The 18657-nt window shown below is 46.4% G+C and overlaps 1 protein-coding gene across 4 annotated transcripts in view; it reads left to right on the top strand.

The window, feature by feature from the left end:
- KIAA0930 (KIAA0930 ortholog) overlaps positions 1–18657 on the top strand; it is a 40711-nt gene that overhangs the window by 16496 nt on the left and 5558 nt on the right. For 2 of the 4 annotated variants that reach the window (XR_007900776.1, XM_051772599.1), the window contains exons 2-9: positions 1427–1575; positions 7447–7554; positions 8914–8991; positions 11154–11255; positions 11470–11610; positions 13568–13762; positions 15572–15734; positions 17494–17649. Coding sequence is in view for 3 of the 4 variants with exons in the window: in XM_051772599.1 (XP_051628559.1) it covers positions 1427–1575; positions 7447–7554; positions 8914–8991; positions 11154–11255; positions 11470–11610; positions 13568–13762; positions 15572–15734; positions 17494–17649 (1092 nt within the window). In the remaining variant the exon portion in view is untranslated. The remainder of the gene's footprint in view (positions 1–1426; positions 1576–7446; positions 7555–8913; positions 8992–11153; positions 11256–11469; positions 11611–13567; positions 13763–15571; positions 15735–17493; positions 17650–18657) is intronic. The other 2 variants (XM_051772600.1, XM_051772601.1) reach the window with 2 other exon arrangements.

An 18657-nucleotide genomic window follows, 5' to 3' on the forward strand; every position in this document is an offset into this window, starting at 1 on the left:
AAATTTAGGAGTGGCTTAACTAGAGTTATTTTGTTCCCTTGTGTATGAAATAAACCCAAAGCACTGTACCTCTGAACACCAGAGCGCTTTCAGAGATGGGTCTTACAGAATGTACATTCTTTTTGTTTGTTTGTTTTTCCTTCGGTGTTCTCAGAACTTCACGTGAACTTGGGGCAATCCTCTTTCCCTCTTTCCTCTCTGCCTCTCATGTAATTAAGGCTGGGAATCCAGGTGCTCAAGCCCCGTGGGATTTAATAAGTGTCTTTTAACCCATTAGTGACTATACTGACCAGTGATAATCCTGTCCTTTCCCAGCCTGGTTTTGGGAGTCTGAACACGCTGGAATCCACCCTTGCCTGGTGGGCTCTCAGGTGCTGTGCAGTCCTGTTCACCTGTGCCCAAAGGAGGGGGTCTCATGGTTCAGATGCCCAGTGTCCTGTACCTGACCCTGTCCAGTGTTTGATTCCATTTCTCTGCTGGAAAAAACAGATAGCACTTCAGTACTCAGGTGTTTAGCGGAGATTTTATTCGGGATTGCACATTATGTTCTCTGCTGCCTTAAGTAATTGCAATTGCTTCACTGCAGCCATGCAAATAAAGCAATTGCAGCCTGGCTTGGAATTAACCTGCACTGGGAACTGACTACTTCGGCCCTTTGCTGTTCTCCCTCAGCCTTTTCACTTGTTTTTTTTTTTTAATATAATCAACCATATACATATTTTCAAATACCACCCTGCTTGATGTTGATTAACATATTCTGTGTACAGTCCATCAGTGGGATTTCATTTTGTTTTCAACATTACATTTTGATTTAGTTGGAGAGACCTAATATTTTGCTTTCAGTCACCCTTTTGTCTGCTAAAAAATTTGCAAGTCAAATCTCCTGCCCACCACAGTAATTAAAGATTGGAAGAAAGATTTGCTGGGCAAATAACGCACACAGAGTGGAATGGGAAGACGTGCTGAGTGACACTTCTCCTCTTACCTTTAACAATTCGTGAACATTAGTGCACAGAAGAGGTGTAGCACCCTTTGCTGTTTCACTGCAGTTAAGTGCTTTGAAGAGTTTCACCAAATGAGGTGTCAGCTCTCCTGTGCCTCCTTTTCCTGGGGAGATGCCAAGCGTGGTGCTATTGCTGATGTCATTTGTCTCCTTGAACAAGAGGCTTTGTTGCCTCTCCCTCATCCCGTTTTTCCCATTCTCCTCCTGCTTTTTCTTGTGTAACTCACAAGTTTCAAGGGGATTTAAGACTTGGGAATTCATCATTTCCTCGAGGAAGAGCTGAGTTCTGTTCCTGGTTGGGAACTTACAGCTGAGCTTGGCTGCACCGCGTGCGGCAAACACTTCGGGGGGCGTGTTAAGCACAGCCAAGGGGGACCTGCTGATTCCACAGCTCTTATCTCTCCTTCCTTTTGTGCCTCCCAGGGTGTTTCAAAGATGACCGAATTGTGTTCTGGACGTGGATGTTCTCCACGTACTTCATGGAGAAGTGGGCCCCCCGGCAGGACGACATGCTCTTCTACGTCCGCAGGAAGCTGTCCTACTCCGGCGGGGAGAGCACGGACGGCAAAAAGGTGAGCAGGGACGTCTTTGAACGTGGGAGGCTTAGCCTGGCGTGGGATTTGGTGCTGTGGAGTGCCTGAAACATCCGAAGAACTACAAACCAAGGCTAAGGAGCCTCCAGCTCTGCCCAGCGCGCGGTGTTGTGCAAAACCGCCTGAGGAGGAGATGCTGTGGTTGGTGCTGTGAACACCAGCAGCCTGTGAGGGACCTGCACTGTCACAGGCCTGAGGAAATCACAAAGTTTGCTTGCTTTTTGGGGGAGTTGGCTTGATTTTGCTTTTTGACGGTGATGCTTTGTAAATTTGAAGTGTGAATCTGTAGAAAGGGAGGACAAAGGAGGAGGAAGATGGTCGCTGTGGTATTCCTAGAAGAACCCTGCCTGATGCCAGAGTATCAGGAATTACCACCTGTTGGGTACTCAGTAGCAGAGTACAAACAGCCTCCTGGAGCTGGGATGCAGCAGTGACAAACAGTGGAGAAAATACTGTATTCTCATCATCTACACTGAGGACAACATGCCCTCCTAAAAAACTACTGTTCCTTACAAGCATGTAATCAGGTACCCTCGAGCTACTGCACAGGTATTTCCCCTCTGGAGATCTGAGAAACTGCTCAGCATTCCATGCCAGTTTTCATCTTAGGTGGGGAAAACAGAAGCAAGGCAAATCCATTCACAGGCCCCTGATCAATCTCTGTTTAACACATTCATCAGCTTAAAGTGTTTGAACCTCTTGTGGAGAGGATTCAGGGATGTAAAGCCTTGCATTTGCTCTCAGAGCTTTATTTAAGCCTCCTAAAAGCACCATAAATAATTTTTGTTTGTGAGGAGGTTTCATAAGTGGTAGTTACTGCAAAATCAGCATTAGTGAGCTGCTTGCTGTGGCAGCTGGGCTGGGGAGTGGGCCTTGCAGAACACACAGCATTTTGTAACTCCCCCTTGGCTGCTGGCATTTTGCTTGACCTCTGAGAATTGAACCTCTCCTGTGGCTTTGAAGTACTTCAGGTTCTTTGTGAAACTTCATGGTTGGTGACTCTTTGGTACTTGTGCAGCCTTGCTCCTGTTTGATTTTAGCTGACTGCTTTGCAGTTCCAACTCCTCTTTTACCTGATTTTTGAGCCTGTCCAGTGCAGTAAGACACCAAAAAACTACTCTTACTCTTTGAATTATGACTGCATGGGTTTTTATTTTACTTTGTAGTTTTGGACGTTCTTTCTTGAAAGATGGTGTCAAAATAGCAAAAGTCATGTCATCAAAGGGGAGGGAGCTAGAGACTGGTACCTGTAGCAGCCAAATAGAACTGTGGTCCTCCCTGCCACCCACCAGAGTGCTCTGGCTGTTTGTGTGAGTGCTGACAGTGGTGGTGTTTGTTCCCTGGAGGACACACTCACGTGGTGTGTTCACATCATCTGCATGCCCTGGTGTGATGGGCTGTGTCACTGGGAAACAAATATCCATTCATCCAGGGTTTTCAGGTTTTGTCCTGTGGGACTTAAAGCAGTTCCAGTTCCACAGGTTTTTTTCTGTGCTTACTGGAGCTGAAGAGTGTCAGCAGTAACATTTGACTTGAAGCTGAAGTGCAGTAGAGGATAGGCAGGGAAAAACCTGGTAGGATTGAGATTAGAGGTTCTGTTCAGTTTTAAGACTGAATGAGAAGGGCTTTGGATTCAACTTAGTCACAACAGCTTGAAGCAATAAATTATGATTTGGTACCATTTGGTGTGCCAGTAGGTGCTGATGGTGAACTTCTAACATCCTAAATTTCATTTTAAAAGGCCTTTTAAATTCTCTGCTTTGCAGACCCACTGCTCCAAGTGACTTTCCATTTGCTTCTCTTTTCCATCCCACCAATTTCTAAACTGAGCATGTATGGGTGAAGCAGCAATTAAGCTCCTAATTTGTGAATGCCAGTGCAGAACTGCCATCTCCAGCTCTGGCCTGTATCCATTGCACACTCTTGGATCCCAGAGAAGGGCTTCAGCTCCGTGTTTCCTTGGCATGTCGCAGTAACGCTCTTGCTGTTTTTCTTGCCAAGTTTTGAGGAGACTCCTTCTCTCAGTGCCTTTAAACAAAACACAGACCCCCTGTGTCAGGTTCTGTGCAGGCCAGGGCACTGTGGAGCATAGCTTTCCCCAAGGTTAAGGGATTTTGTAGGCTTTTGTGAGGTGGAATCCCTTTGAGTTGTTGCTGTTTACGAAGTCAAGATGCAAAAAGCCCTTTGCTGCTGCCTCACACGTCAGCTGATGTGACCTGCTGGAAAATGTGAGGTCTGATCCTCACACTTTCAGAGTGTCCTGGGCATTACCTAAACCTACAACTTTGAAAGGTTAGCATGGTTGGACTTGGGATTCTGATTTTCAAGTGATGTTAGGTCAAGGTGGAATGTTTCTGGCTCTTTCTTTGGAGTTTTTAAAGGATTATGCTTTGTTACAGCTGCAAGCTGCTGATCTTTCTGTAGAGAGCAGCTTTACTTTGCCCTGAGACTGTGGAAAATGCAAGTATGTGGTGTCACAGCTGGGAAATGAAGGTAAAGCTTCAGCGATAGGCCAGCAGGGCTGGGTTGTATTCAGCCTTTCATCATGCCTGCTCATCTGAAAAGGGTGCTGGATTTATAGGGCAAAGCAATAAAAAAAGATAAATTTAAGACACCCTTGGTATATGTTCTGAGCTTGCCTGGATTTTGGAGTAGGTCCTGTTTCCTTCAGCACCCTGTGAATGTGGAGGAGTAGAGTTGCTGCCAAATCCATGGGATAGTCATTCGGGCTGTTAAGTCCCCAAAAAGCTTAAGCTGCTGATGTTGTGACTGCAGCTTCAGAACCAGAACTGAACAGGAGCCATGGTTTGCATGTTCCTGTGCCTCTGGACCTGTGACACAACACACACTGGCTGTGGGGGGACACCAGTCCATTTCCACAGCTAAATCCACGGCAGTGCCACACCACCACCTGAATGCAGCAGAGAAACAAATGGCCAAAACCTGCATCTTTTTGGCCAAATAAATTCTCTCCTCATTCGTGGGTGGTAAGTGGGTACAGGCAATGATGGCAGCGTGTGCAGGCCAGTGCAGAGCCAGCTGTTGTGCCCCAGCCCTTCCTCTGGGCTGAGTTCAGGGAGGTGTTGCAGGGAGCTGAGCAGTGGCTCCTGCACAGCAGGGACAGTGAAAAAGGAACCCTGGTGTTACCAGGTTGATACTCTGATTTTCTGCAAGGAGAGCAACATCTTCAGTGCAAGCATTTGGCCTTTGGCAGTTCTCTTTTCCAGAAATCCCTGTGTTACTTTGCTAAATGTGTGAACATAAAGGAGCTGCTACCCCAGAGCCTCTGCCCATGGTGCACTTAAAGAATCATAGAAGAGAATCATCAAGTTGGAAGAGACCCTTGAGATCCTCAAGGCCATTTCCATTTCCTCTGTGTGCTCTGGCAGACTGCTTGGCAAAAGCCAAGGCAAGGATGCTGTCCCTGGTGTGACAGGAACATCTCCTTCCCACACAGAACTGGATCCAGCTGTCTGGGAGCTGGACTGTGCTTGAGACACGCCTGGCAGGCTAACAGCACTCAGGGTGGTGATGCTCTCATCTCCTGCCCTATTTCCAGAGTGAATTCCAGTCTGAGGCAAAGCAGGTGTGCAGCTGAAATGTCTTGTCACAGTGGTGTCACAGTCAGTACACTCCAGGCTCAGGAAGGGGTGTGGGCTGCAGGGGCATTTTTAATGAGTTGCTTTATATTTCTTCCAGCCTCTGAAGAACTCATCTTAAGCAGTCAGAGAGGGTGACAAGAAGGCTGGAATCAGAAGTGAATTTAATATGAATTGCACTGACTCAGGTGGCTGAGAAGGAGCTCTGTTCTCTGCCACACAGAGCAACTTTGCTGGGAGGTGAAGAAGCCCAGCCCCAGTTTTCCCATGTGATGAATTATAATGAATAATTCAGCATCAGAAATGCAGCATATCTGTCTGAGGCACTGGGGAGCTGAGGGGCAGAAGAGCACTGCTGGGCTGGGCTTGCACCCTGGAAAAGGCAGAAGTGGCTGCTTGGAGCTCCCTGAGAGCCTCATCAGGCCACGAGTTGAGCAGAGCACTTAGTGTGTTTGATCTGTGGGTGGCAGCCAGCTCAGCCTGATTGTGAGAGGTCTGGGAATGTCTGGCTTCCACGTTGAAATCAATATGCAGTTGACTTGGAGCTCTGGAATAGCATAACCGTGTCTCTAATAACACCAGTAATTAAAACTTTAATGTCTAGTCTGTGTGTCAGGGTGTTTTGCCCCATTTTCTGGTCAGTAACCCGGTGTATGCATTTCTGCATTCAACAGGGATGGTTTGCAACACTCTGATTTACTGCCATGCTGCAATGTTCTTTCTCCCATGTCTGTGTGTGCTGTTGTGCATGTAACGTGCCATCCCAAATTATGCTGGCTGGATTCAGCAGAAGGCACACTGGGTATTGCAAACAGTTCCCACACCCTCTGTGATTTAGGATTTGCACATTTTTGCTTCCCCTCATTTTTTTAATGATAAACCTATGTAATAATGAAGAAAGAGAGTGAAAATTCAGTGAGAAAACAGAGTCTCAAGGCCGTGCAGGATCCAACAAACCCGTGTTTGGTGTGTGCCCTCAGATGAGGGGGCCGAGCAGTTTTCTGGATACAGGAGAGAGTTTTCTGTCTTTGCAGATGGAGGAAGCTGCTGTTTCTAGCTGCCAGCTGACGGTACAGATGGCCCTGTGTGCCTCTTACTCTTGTCTCGTTAGGGATAAATGGGGCCTGACTTTTGAACTTCACCGCTCAGTAATCCCCGCTCACGTGAGGTGGTTGCTGCTATTTTAAGCCCTAAATATGTGCAATAGATGTTGCAAAATGTGCTTTCCCATCCTGTTCTCTTTCTCACCAGTTCTTCTGTTGCAAAACTTTAACTAACTTGGCTTCTTCAGGATGGGAAATATTGCAGCTACTCTTGGAACCCAGTGGGGATTATTGACCTGAATGTGTCTCCCATTTACAGATGAGTGTGACAAAATGCTTGTTTGCATTTCTCTTTAGAAGCGTGTTTGTTGGTAGCCACCCATGAACCCCGTGGAGTCTGAGACATCTTCTTGCTGTTTTGCTCAGTGCAGAGACACCAGAAATTAATCATCTTTTCAGATCATTTACTGCTCTTTCTCTCTTGGTTTGCCTGTGGGTTATGCAGAGTGGCTGTGGGCACAGAATTCAAGGGATTAATAGTGAAGTAAATGTTTCGAAATGGATGGGCTTGTCCATAGCTGCACTTGGCCTCTTGCAGAGTGTACAGCCTCTGCTGCAGTGGGCTTTGTTTCAGCTTTACAGCCACGGTGGGTGTGGAGTTGCCATGGCTACCGGGCATTTTGCTGCCTTTCCGTGGGCTCCAGAGCGTGTTCCAGGAGGATCAGGTGCAACTCCTGAATAATTAACGGTATCCAGGAAAGGGGAGTCGGAATTCTGTTTTGGAGGGTGTTTTTCTCGTTGTCCTCTGCAGTTTCTGCCCATGAGAATTTCAGTAGCCATAATCCCAAGAGGAAAGCTCGGGATGACCTTGGTGTCTGCGGGGCTGTTTCTCGCTCAGCCCTGAAGACACTCCCTGTGCATCCATGGTTTTATTACTTTCATTTTTGTTAAAACCTGCTAGAAGGAATAAATGAAGCTGCTGTCCAAAGCTGAGGTTCTCCTGCACAGACCTGCCTTTCTCCCCTGTTCTCCTGCACATCCCACGTTTCCCCAGTTCAGTTCCACACAAAGCCTTGCACAGTCAGCAAAATCCGATCCTGGTGGAAAACTGGGAAGCTCCACAACATGCAGCTTCTGGTGTCAGTTTTGTGCTTGCAAATAGGTGCCTCTTAAGTAACAGTTCTCAAGGAGAGGTGACGTTTCCTTAGCAGGTTGAAGTGGAAGTTTACCGGAGAGATTCTAAGAAGCTTCCTGGCCTGGGAGACCCTGACATTGACTGGGAAGAGAGTGTCTACTTGAACCTCATCCTGCAGAAGGTAACAGTGATGCTTACCTCGTTCTCATGGGCTGTTTGTGCTGCAGAGGGTTGGGGGTAGGCTTTGAGCTGTCCCCTTTCCTCTCGCTTGGAGGATTTGAACACTCCTGGAGGACAGAAGGAAACACTGGCTTCAGTTTTGCCTTTCAGAATCTAAATGAACATAAACTGAGATGTTGATGATTTTCCTCAAAAAACCTGAGCTGCAAGCATTGAGGCTGGGCTGAGTTTTATGTTCTGTCACAGAGTTTTACAAAAGAAAGGCTTTGTCCAGTTTAATGGTTTTTGAGAGGGAAAGGGACTGTTGGACAAGTGACATTTCCATTAGAGTCCACAATGGTGGTGCAGCTAAGAGGGGAGGGGACTGCTAAGTGGAAATACAGTGTCATATGTTAGACTGAGGCTTTGCTGCTCTTGACATCAGAACTTAAATAAAACTCTTTTTCTGGTGGTGGAAACATGAGGCACAAGTTATTTCTTTAATTAACTCGTAAGTTGTTTGGTTATTGTGTGTGTTATTTTGGTGCTTAGGGAAGCTGAACATTACTTTAGTCACTTGAGATCCCTTAAAAGTTTGCTGATTATGATCTCAGAATGGGAGACATTGCACACATCCTGGAAAACAAATTGTTTTCATTCTCCCTCCTTCCTCCCAGAAGTCTCATTGCAGAACTTCTCTGCAGAGAGCAGCTTCTGCCTTTATTTGATGCTCAATAAAACCAGGATCCATTTGCCACACCCGGAGTTCAGAGATGCTGTTACAGCTGGGCTTTGCAGTCCAGAGCTGTGGCACTGGGTCCTTACAAGGTTTTTCAGGTTGCTGCCAGGCTGTGTCAATGTTTTCTGACCTCTCTAACATCTCTCTTGTGTTCATTACTGTGTCTCCTTTTCCCATTTTGGAGGGAGATCTTTTCCATTTCTACCTTAGTGTGCTTGGGGGGGGGGGTGCTGGTCATTCCCCCAGCTGACAGGAACCTGGTGCTAAACAACATTGGCAGGAGTGTCCTTACCCAGGGCTTGTGCAGCAGAGATTGCAGTGTCACTGGGTTAATATTGGCAGGAGTGTCCTTACCCAGGGCTTGTGCAGCAGAGATTGCAGTGTCACTGGGTTAATATTGGCAGGAGTGTCCTTACCCAGGGCTTGTGCAGCAGAGATTGCAGTGTCACTGGGTTGATGAACAAACACAGCCTTGAAAATCGCAGGAGGTTCGGTGTTGCAGAGAAAATGGCAACACCAAAATGTCTTGGTTTTTAGACAGCCGAAAAAGACTGAAGACAGCATGTGTTCTGCTTCCTGCACACGAAGGTTTTGTTTTGCCAGCCCTAACCCTGAGTTTCTCTCCCTGGTGCCCTGTTTCAGCTGGACTATGTGGTGACCTGTGCTGTGTGCACGCGCTCCGACGGAGGAGACATTCACATCCACAGAAAGAAGTCTCAGGTGAGCTTCCCCTTCTGTGGCTGTGGATCAGAGCTTGGCAGCCAGGATTACCTAATCCTAACAACTGCTCCAAAACTCGGGGAGTGGTTCTCAGGCTGTGCTCTGACAGATGTGTCCTTGTGAGGCATCTCCGGTCCTTGTGTGGTGACATTTCTTGCCACTCGTCTAAATGGGAGATGTAAATGTCCTTTATAGCCCCTCTCCCAAAATTGGGAAGGTTCCTGCATGCTCTCAGGGTGTGTATCGTTGCCTGCTGGATTTGGGGGGAGAGGGAAGGTGGGGCTGGGGAGGGGGGAGTGTGCCCAGCTGTTCCCCAGGCTGAGGCTAAACCTAAAATTGGGTTTAGCTTTAGTTTGAATGAGCCTTCAGGATAAATTTGTGATGTAGAGCTGTTAAACTGGAGAATTTACTGGTTACCGATGTATCTCCTTATTTTATGAGATTCTCAGTTTCTCTCTTAAACTGCTCATTCCTTCCATCTCCACACCAAAGGCTTTAATCACTTGCTTGTGTGCAGTCAATCCAGGGTTTAGCACAGTGGAGGAGACTGAATAACAAGCATGGAGGGGATAGGAACAAGAAACCTGAGGCTTCTTCACTCAGTTTCCAGCAGACCTGGCAACAACTTCTAGTTAGCAGAGATTGTTTAAAAGGCTGCTGTTGCCTTTCAAAGGCTGTTTTTCCCAGGCATTTCCATTCCCTTAGCTCATGCAGCTGCTTGTGTGGCTTTACAGAAATAAACCAGTGCTCTTTAATCCCTTAATTTTGTTTTACCATTTTAAAAGAACTTTTATTTTGCCTACAAAACTAGTGCTGCTGATTATTGTCTCTGTAATTTGCATTGGTTAGGCACATAATTTCCTTTTTCTGGTGCTGTTGAGACACCATACTGCACTGCTGATGTAAACCAGTTATTTCTCATTGCTTATTTTCAGTTTTTACTAATCCAAGTTTCACCCTCAGTTAACTTCTGCAAAATTTTTTTGAGAAAAATCTGTAAATAAAATTTGCAGATTTGAAAACTATGAGGAAGAGGGTGAGGGATGTCCCCTCACTGCATGTGAGCAGAATGAGGAGGAGGTTTTTTGTTCCTCACTCCTAGAGGCTCCTGCTGTGGGACTGCTTGTAAATTATTGGTGCAAGTATCATTTTTTGGGGAGTCTTATTACTTTCTAATGATGTTTCTGGTCTTGAAGCAACCTTACTTTTTAATAATCTATATTTAAATGTACATGTAGGCTTCATAAGTACAAAAAAGGCAAAGCACCCCTGTCATGATGTAATATCCTGTCTGTAGTTATGTTTTGTGTTGAATGGTTTGCAGCAAGAGTGTCACAAGCCTGTCAGCCCGGGCAGATCCAGAGCTTTCAGCACGTCCACAGTGGGCTAAGATTTGACAGAGCTCTTTGATTCCAAGCTCTGTTTGAACAGGGGTGAAAGCAAAGAAAGCTGCTTGCTATGAATTCTTTCTCCCTCCTTACCTACTTGTTAATCTTGCTGGAATGATAAAATTTAAAGCCTTCAGCTATTTAAATACATTTTGTGGTGTGAAGTCACCAGAGGAATTCGGGAACTGCTCCAGAGGGAGAAGTGTGCAGGAGGAAGCTCAGCGGATAGAGAAAGGAGCAGGAGCAGAAGATGGGGATGAGAAACCCAGTGCTTGTCCTCCTGAGGGCCACACTTCCCATTGCTGGGGGAGGTTGGTCCTGGCGAGGCACTGAGCCAGCAGTAACAATGAAATGGCCTGAAATGGAGGGAGCTGGGTCAGCTGCTCCACCCTAACTGGTGTGTGTGTGTGCTCTTGGCAGTGCACTGCAGTGACCTGAGGGCAGCTGGGGGTGGTTTTCTCTGGGATGACGTGGGATGCCTCAGCTGTGCCTCAGGAGGGTGAGAGGTCAGCTCCACACGGGGACATTTACTGTGGAGCCAGCAGTGTTTGATAACCTGCCTGTGAAAATCCAAGGATTTCTCAAGGGTCATTATTGCAGATCTGGCCGTGGGCAGAAACCAGCCCAGCTTTGCTTTTGCAGGATGTCCAGCACCTCTTGTGTAAGTGAGCAGGGCTGGGCTGAGGTGTTTTGGTGTTCCTTGCCTTGTGTTCAGGGTGTCCATCCCTGAGCACACCTAACTGAGAAGAGGTGTTTGTCCTGTGTCTTCCTCAGCAAGTGTTTGCATCTCCGAGCAAGCACCCCATGGACAGTAAAGGAGAGGAGTCCAAGATCAGCTACCCCAATATATTCTTCATGATTGACAGCTTTGAAGAGGTGAGTTCCTTGTTGCAGCAGCAGCAAAGTTTTGTCCTATTCTGGTCTTATGTCTGATTAGCTGGTTTCTTGTACCTTCCCAACAAATGTTCGTGGCTGGTTGAAGGGTTACTGAAGCTGCCCTGGGCCTGAGGACAGCCATGGGAATCTGAATGTGTTTCCATTGGAACAACTGCAGTTTGCCTCCAAGTGTTTCCTCTTGGATCTCTGGCAGGTTTTCAGTGACATGACCGTGGGAGAAGGAGAGATGGTCTGTGTGGAGCTGGTGGCCAGTGACAAAAGCAACACCTTCCAAGGGGTGATTTTCCAGGGGTCCATCCGCTATGAAGCTCTCAAGAAGGTCTATGACAACAGGGTAAGGAGCTTCTGAAGGACACTGCCCTTTGCAGCAGTGGTGCTCTGACCAGATTGTCTCTGTGGCTGAGGCTCTCAGCTTTTTGTCCTGTTAGATCAGGTGTATCAGTCCTCTGGCTTTGAGAGTTACCTGAAAGCTACTGCTTTTGACTCAGACTCCAAAAGGAGTGAAGGTGATCAGTAGTCAGGAGCATGACACAGGAATGGACCTGAACAACAGTTTTCTGGGAGCCCCTTCATTTTCTTGAAAGGTCATAGATGTTTCTAGTTACTTCAGAGAAGGTATGACTTCCTGGGACATCTGAAACTCTGGTGACTACCTTGCTTTATGTAAAGCATATTTTTCTCCATTCTGTTTTGTGCTCATGGCTGTTTTCAAAAGACCACTGTGGTCTCACTGCCACAGAAAGAAGCTTTCTTTGCTTTCCTGCAGAAACATGAAATGCCAGCATTTTCAGCTTCAACTTCAGTACTTAGTACTGAAATCAAGAGTCAGTAAACTTGTCAAATGGTTTGTTATGAAGACAATCCTGAGAGATCTTCAGAAACGAAAAGAATTCCCACAATATCTGCTGTGACTGTAAAATTCATTTCCCTTTGTTTCTACCCTTGTCAGGAGAGGTCCTGAATAATTTCCCTTCTCCCTCTTTTAAATGTGAGCAGTTATACTCCTCTAGCAGTTTGAGAGAACATGAAAGAAGAATTATTTCTTTCCCACTGTCACCTTGTGGCCTCACAGAATCATCAGGTGGGTTATTAAAATACGTGGGAATGCAGAATCACTGAAGACACAAGGAGAAGAAAGCCCTGCCATGGAAAGACAAGGTTTGATGTGGTAAAGGCACCTCATATCCCAGCAATGTCCTGACTGACAGCACACTGCTTGACACTGTTTTGTTAGATGGAGTAAAATTGTTGGCTCTTCAAATACTCCACTACAGCCACAGGCAAAACTTGAAATTGGATCATTCTTTTTACGGAACTTTACAGAGGCTACAGAAGTAACCTCTCTATGCTTTTGAAGGTTACTTGATTTCAGTTGTTTCAGGGGAGGTTTAGATTGGATATTAGGACAAATGTCTTGACCAAAACAGCTGTCCAGCCCTGGCACAGCTGCCCAGGGAAGTGGTGGAGTCACCAGCCCTGCACGGATTTACAGACATGTGACACTTAAGGACATGGTTTAGTGGTGGGCTTGGCCTTGTTTGGTCAAGGATTGGACTTGATCTTAAAGGTATTTTCTAACCTAAACTATTCTACAGTTCTGTAATTCTCAGTACAATATGAGTCATGCTCCATAATGGGCATCTCAGTCTTTCATAAACTGCTGGAACTTACCATAAACTGCTTAAACTGTCAGATAAGTCTGACTTAGTTGACTTGGCCAAACCTTGACTGTTTTCATATTGGTCTGTTCCTTTTTTCGGTTCTCAGTTGAGTTTCCAGTTCAGTTGTGGTAACTGGAAGTTGAGCCCCTGGGCCAGCTGAGGGGGTTTGAAGGTGCTGAAGGTCAGGGCTGTGCATGGGGCTGGTTCTTTGGCCTCGACAGTGTGGGCACACAGCTGTCTGAAGTGACTTGCCACAAAGGGTCATGCCGTGTGCTTTGCTGGCTCAGGGCATCTCATGCGTGTGTCTGTTGCTTTTTGGACTCTAGCAGGTGTCCCAGCACAGGCTGCAGTGAGGTGTGCACGTCCCTGCTTGTGCTCAGAGTGTGGGTCTGGATAAAAACCTTCTGGTTTATCTCACTGTGCCATTGGTAACTCTGCCTTTTGCGTAGCTGAGGGAGTCGGTTCTTCTCAGAGCCTGTGTTTGGCTCTGTAAAATCACTTCAGATTTTGGCTTAAGTGCTTCTTAAGAATCACTGTCCACTATGGTTTTGACTTGTTCTTGGATAACTGCTGTTTTCCAGTTGCAGGGCTGGTACTGCATGTTTTCCTCCCCTGTGCTGTGTGTTGCAGGTGAGCGTGGCAGCGAAGATGGCCCAGAGGATGTCCTTTGGCTTCTACAAATACAGCACCATGGAGTTCGTGCGGATGAAGGGCCCACAGGGGAAGGGGCACGCCGAGATGGCCGTGAGCAGGGTCTCCACGGGGGACACCTCCCCCTATGGGACAGAGGAGGATTCAAACCCAGACTCCCCAGTGCACGAGAGGGTAAGCAGCAGGCAGAAATGCTGACTGGAGGTGGAGCATGAACAGGCTTTGTTCCAAAGGCAGCAGAGGGGCTGGAGCTGGGCTTAGCTCACAGCGAGGTTCTGAACTGAGGTTTGCCTGGGTGTGTTTTGAACACACTCAGTACAGGAGATGGGTTTTTAGCACAGTTTCTCCTGAGCGAATGCTGGATACAGAGATGACTGGATGATTCATACTTCTGGAGGAGTGCTTTGTTGAAACAACAGCAGTCTTGATGCCAGGGAAACTGATTCTGCCTGTTTTCCATGGAAATAATAGATTCCGTTTCTGTACGAGATGGGATTTACCTAGGAACATGGGATCTGTGTGTTATGTAGGTTGCTTGCTAAACCTCACTGGAAATGGATGGTGCTGTTAGAGTTTGGCACTGAGGAATGCTGCCAGTGTGAGACCTATAAAGAGTATGGATCTAGATGCAGTATGGATCTAGATGCAGTATCATATTCATATGTATGCTTAATTTTAGTGCAAGTGCAGTAAAATGCCAGTAGAATCAGACTGTAGATGCTGATTTGGCCCCTGTTCTCTACCATACAAATACAGCCTGGAGGAATCAGGCCTGGAGAGGTGACATGATCTTTTTGTCTCCAAGGCTGCCAGTGTGAACTGGAAAACATCAAATTGGGTTTGATACTGTGTTGTCATTGCTTTTTGATAATGGTTTTAATGGTGATGGGTCTGTTTCTGGTTTTCCCCCTCCAGCTGTGATATGAAATGGCCCCAGAATTAAAAGCAGAGACGAGCACAAATTAGCAATGAAGTACACTAGGGAGAGAGTCAGTTGGGTGTTACAATACCTTTTTTTTCTTTTTCTTTTAAATTAGTGATAGAGGGACAATGTGGAGTGTTTCTGCTGTGTAACATCAGCCTGGTTTGGCTGCCATCCTCACTCCATGTATTTATGGGGACAGATAGGGGCAGTATCAGGTGCCATCTCAGGGAGAGTTCTGGGTTGTTAAATTGGCTGCATGAAGAAGGAAGGATGAGATAGAAGTTCCTTGCATCCATTAGCAAAGTAGCTATCCCTATTTTGTTTTTCCGCTTGAAATGAAACTATTAAAATATTGTTGTCAAAGCCAGTACATCAGCCATGCATTTCAGCTCTCTCCAAAATAGATGTGCTTGGCCTTAATTGTGGATTATTCAAGGGCAACTACTGCTCTGAAGGAAGGGTTTCTTGATAGTTTTGTCCCTGTGTTTCACCACAGACACTTCTGTCCCTGTATTTGCCATCACTTGGACTAATCAAATCAACAGGGGCGTCTCAGTTTAGTTTTCTCCAATCCTGTATAGAAACATGACACACACACAGTTGTACATTGACTGTGCTTCTGCCTCAGCACGTTGGGCTCAGTAATGGCCTTGTGACCCAGCTCCCTGGGGACACTGTGACATTCCACAGGGATCCTGTGGGACAGCCCTCTCAGCAGGGAAACTACAGCCTTGTGCTTGCCAGAGAAATGAAGGTGCACCACTGGAGTGTGTCCAATACAATATGTTCTTAGCATAATGAGTCTCCTCAATTTCAACATGCAAAAGTAAGATTGACATTCTTGCTGCCCAGGTGGTTGATTTTGTTTCTTCATGACTGTAAACTCTTGGGAAAAGTGGCCATTATTCGCACGGCAGCTGAGGGCGATGATGTATCAAAATATTTTTCCTCCTGATGGGCATCTTGGAGCTGAGGTGACTCTTCAGGTGACACTTTGATTTTTTACACGCGTGGCTCACGGAGGGAAAAGCAAGCCTTTGTTTGTCCTCCCCTCTCAGGTGACCTCTTTCAGCACCCCCCCGACCCCAGAGCGCAACAACCGCCCGTCGTTCTTCTCGCCGTCCCTCAAGAGGAAAGTGCCCCGGACCAGGATTGCAGAGATGAAAAAGTCCCACTCGGCCAACGACAGCGAGGAGTTCTTCAGAGATGATGATGGTGGAGGTGAGGGACCTGCTGCCAGCTACACTTGCTGGCACGGGGCTGTGGGAGGGGATCCCAGGCCGGGTTCCCGAGAAGGTTTGCAGGGTGGGTAAAGGAGAGCTCCACACAAGAGCCAGTTCCTCTCTGAAGGTGGGGCTTTTCACAGCCTTGAGCATCTTTCTGAAGGTTGGAGCCCACAATTCCTAAATGTGTTTAAACCTTATCTCTCTCCTTTATATTGGTCCATTTGAGAGAAACTTGAGCAGCAGAGACCCTCCCCTTTCCCAGATGCCACACTCTTCCAGGTGTTGTGGGGTAGGGCACACTCTCAGCTGCAAGTTCTCTGAATTCCCTGATTTTCACCCTATGGGACAGAAGAGGGTTCAAATGTAGACTCCCAGGTCATGAGAGAGTAAGTAGCAGAGCTGCTTGATCCAGAGCTGGTTAAAGTTGGTGACAAAAACATTTACTTCAACTGGCTTTGAACCAGTTCTGAACTCTCTAAAGAGAAAACCTCATGAGTTTGTTTGTATTACAGTTTAATGCCTTGTGGAACTCTTCCTTTGAATTTTAGTTACTCAGCAGGAAACAACCACCAAGATAAAAAAAATGGAGCCTGACTCAGAATATAGTTTTGTAGTATAAATCCAATCACATCACAGTTGTGTGAGGCAGGAAACTCACAAATGTCAACGTCCAAACTGCTTTTCATGTGTTTAAAAACAATTCAGTCAATAAATCTGTCTGTTGGCGTGCTCACAGATAAACACAAAGGTGATTTTCAGGTCGTGAGTTCTGCCTGTAGTAGCAAAGATACTGCCCATCAGCAGGACTGGACCAGCTTAGCTAATAAAGAACTGCACATTATAAAACAAGCTGAAGTGATAATGTTTAATGCAGATTCTGTGCAGCTCAAACTGGTTGTCAGTAAAAACCTTCCCTCTTTTTCCTTAATTTGTCTAATCAAAACCTGTGTTTTAACCCATGTTATCTAGAGTAGCTGCCACCATGTGTTCTTTTTGTTTGGATCAGGACCTGCTTTCAATCCCAGACCTTGGATCACTCTGATCCAAAATTGATATGTTGACTTCAACATCTGCTTCAACATCTGCTTCTAGCACTGTGGGACAGGGCTGACTGTTACAGGGCACTGGAGAAGAGGTTACAAACAGTCCAAAAATGCAGCATATGGCTGTGGGAGAGACCTGCAGTTGTAAAAGCCACGTCTGACTTACACAGGACTCAGTATCCTTTTGTTTTAAAAGTTACTTATGGTTATCTAAAGTAGTTATGAGAAGAATGGCTCTGCTGAAGGGTACCAGGTCTGCAGGAAGCTGGGGCTTTAATGCTCACTCTCCCCCTGTGTGCTAGATGTCAGTTTTCTTCAAAACAAACAATTTATCTTGTTACTCTGGTGGATCTCTGCATGAGCAACTACTTAATTTCAGGGGTGTTCTGTGATTCTGTGTGTGAGGGAGGACTGGGTCAGGGTGCTGCTTGTGCAGTGTGGCAGCAGAGGGTTCATTCCCTGTCCTGGCTGCTCTGTCAGCAGGAGGCTCTTTGCACTGCTGCCATTTAGTAGCTCCAGTGGAAATGGGGAATTCTGTGCCGGGCAAGGTCTGACTGATTTAAAAAAATAGTAATAGTCATGTCCTGCATGTGGTTTGTCTCTGCACCATGAATGGGAGGCCTTCTTCTTTTTTTTGACCTTCAGAAGTGTTGCAGTGAAGTGCAAGAAGTGCAATCCCTTGAAGCTCTGTGTCTCTCTGTGCCTTTGCAGACCTGCACAACGCGACCAACCTGCGCTCGCGGTCCCTGTCGGGGACGGGGCGCTCGCTGGTGGGCTCCTGGCTGAAGCTGAACAGGACAGATGAAAACTTTCTACTCTATGCACACTTAACTTACATCACTTTGCCATTGCATCGAATTTTAACAGGTGAATGTTGGCATGTATTGTGCAAAACCAGAGTCCTTTGGTTCCTAGGCAGCCTTCTGCGTTGGGGGATTTTGCTGCTAAGTCAGAGGAACAAGTATTTCTCTGCAGTCCCACTGTATGCAGGGATTGATTTCAGTTTGGAAGAAATTACAAATTCCAGTAAAAGTTGCTCCTCTGTAATTAAGGATGGACTTTGAACAGTGTTTCAGCAAAATAATTATTCCTTACGATAATTGTGTTGATAATCTTAGAGCAAGTTAGCTGGAGTTAGCAAGCTCACTCACTCTCCCACCACAGGCCTTTTGGAGTTCACAGAAGATGTATTGTTCCTGCTGGCATTTAATAGTTGCTCAAGTGGGTGGCACAAATGCCTCCCCTCTCAAATATTTGCTTTGAGCTTGAACATCCTCTCTGAGACTCCATTTGTTGAACATACGGTTGCAGGAGTTGGAGCATATATTGAGATGCACGGAAATAGGACATGAAATGTCTGGGCTCCAGGGCAGAATTTTCCTCTGCAGTTTTTCACTACCCACATTTGTTTCAGTTTGACACATCAGGTAGAGCCCGTTTCCAAGGCCTTTTTGTGATCAATGCACTTGTGCCAGTGGCAGCTTTCCAGGAAGCAGGAGCACTGCACGAGGGGCAGGGTGAAGTGGGAAAGGGGCTCATCTCCCTGGGAGAAGCCTGTACTAAGATATTAAAATCCCAGTGACAGTGATCAAAGTACGTTTTAAAATGTCTTGAGTTTATACATATTGATAAGATTTCTTTCTGTGCTAGATAGTCCCACTTCTGTCAGCTGCTCCTCGTGTGTCAGGTGATCCAGTCCCTTAATCATCTCTGTGGCCCTTCACTGGACTCCTCCCACTGTGTTTAATTCTTTATAAGCGTGGCTGGAGCCCTCTGGAGCTGCAGGTCAATTTTTACTCATGTCATCCTCTTTGTGCAGTTGTGTTTGATCAGCCTCTTAATTGTGTGCTCCCTTCTCCCATGTTCTTTGTTCTT

This window comes from Manacus candei, unplaced genomic scaffold (genome assembly GCF_025592945.1).
Source record: "Manacus candei isolate 608988 ecotype Guabito, Panama unplaced genomic scaffold, ASM2559294v1 h1tg000153l, whole genome shotgun sequence".
NCBI lineage: Eukaryota > Metazoa > Chordata > Aves > Passeriformes > Pipridae > Manacus > Manacus candei.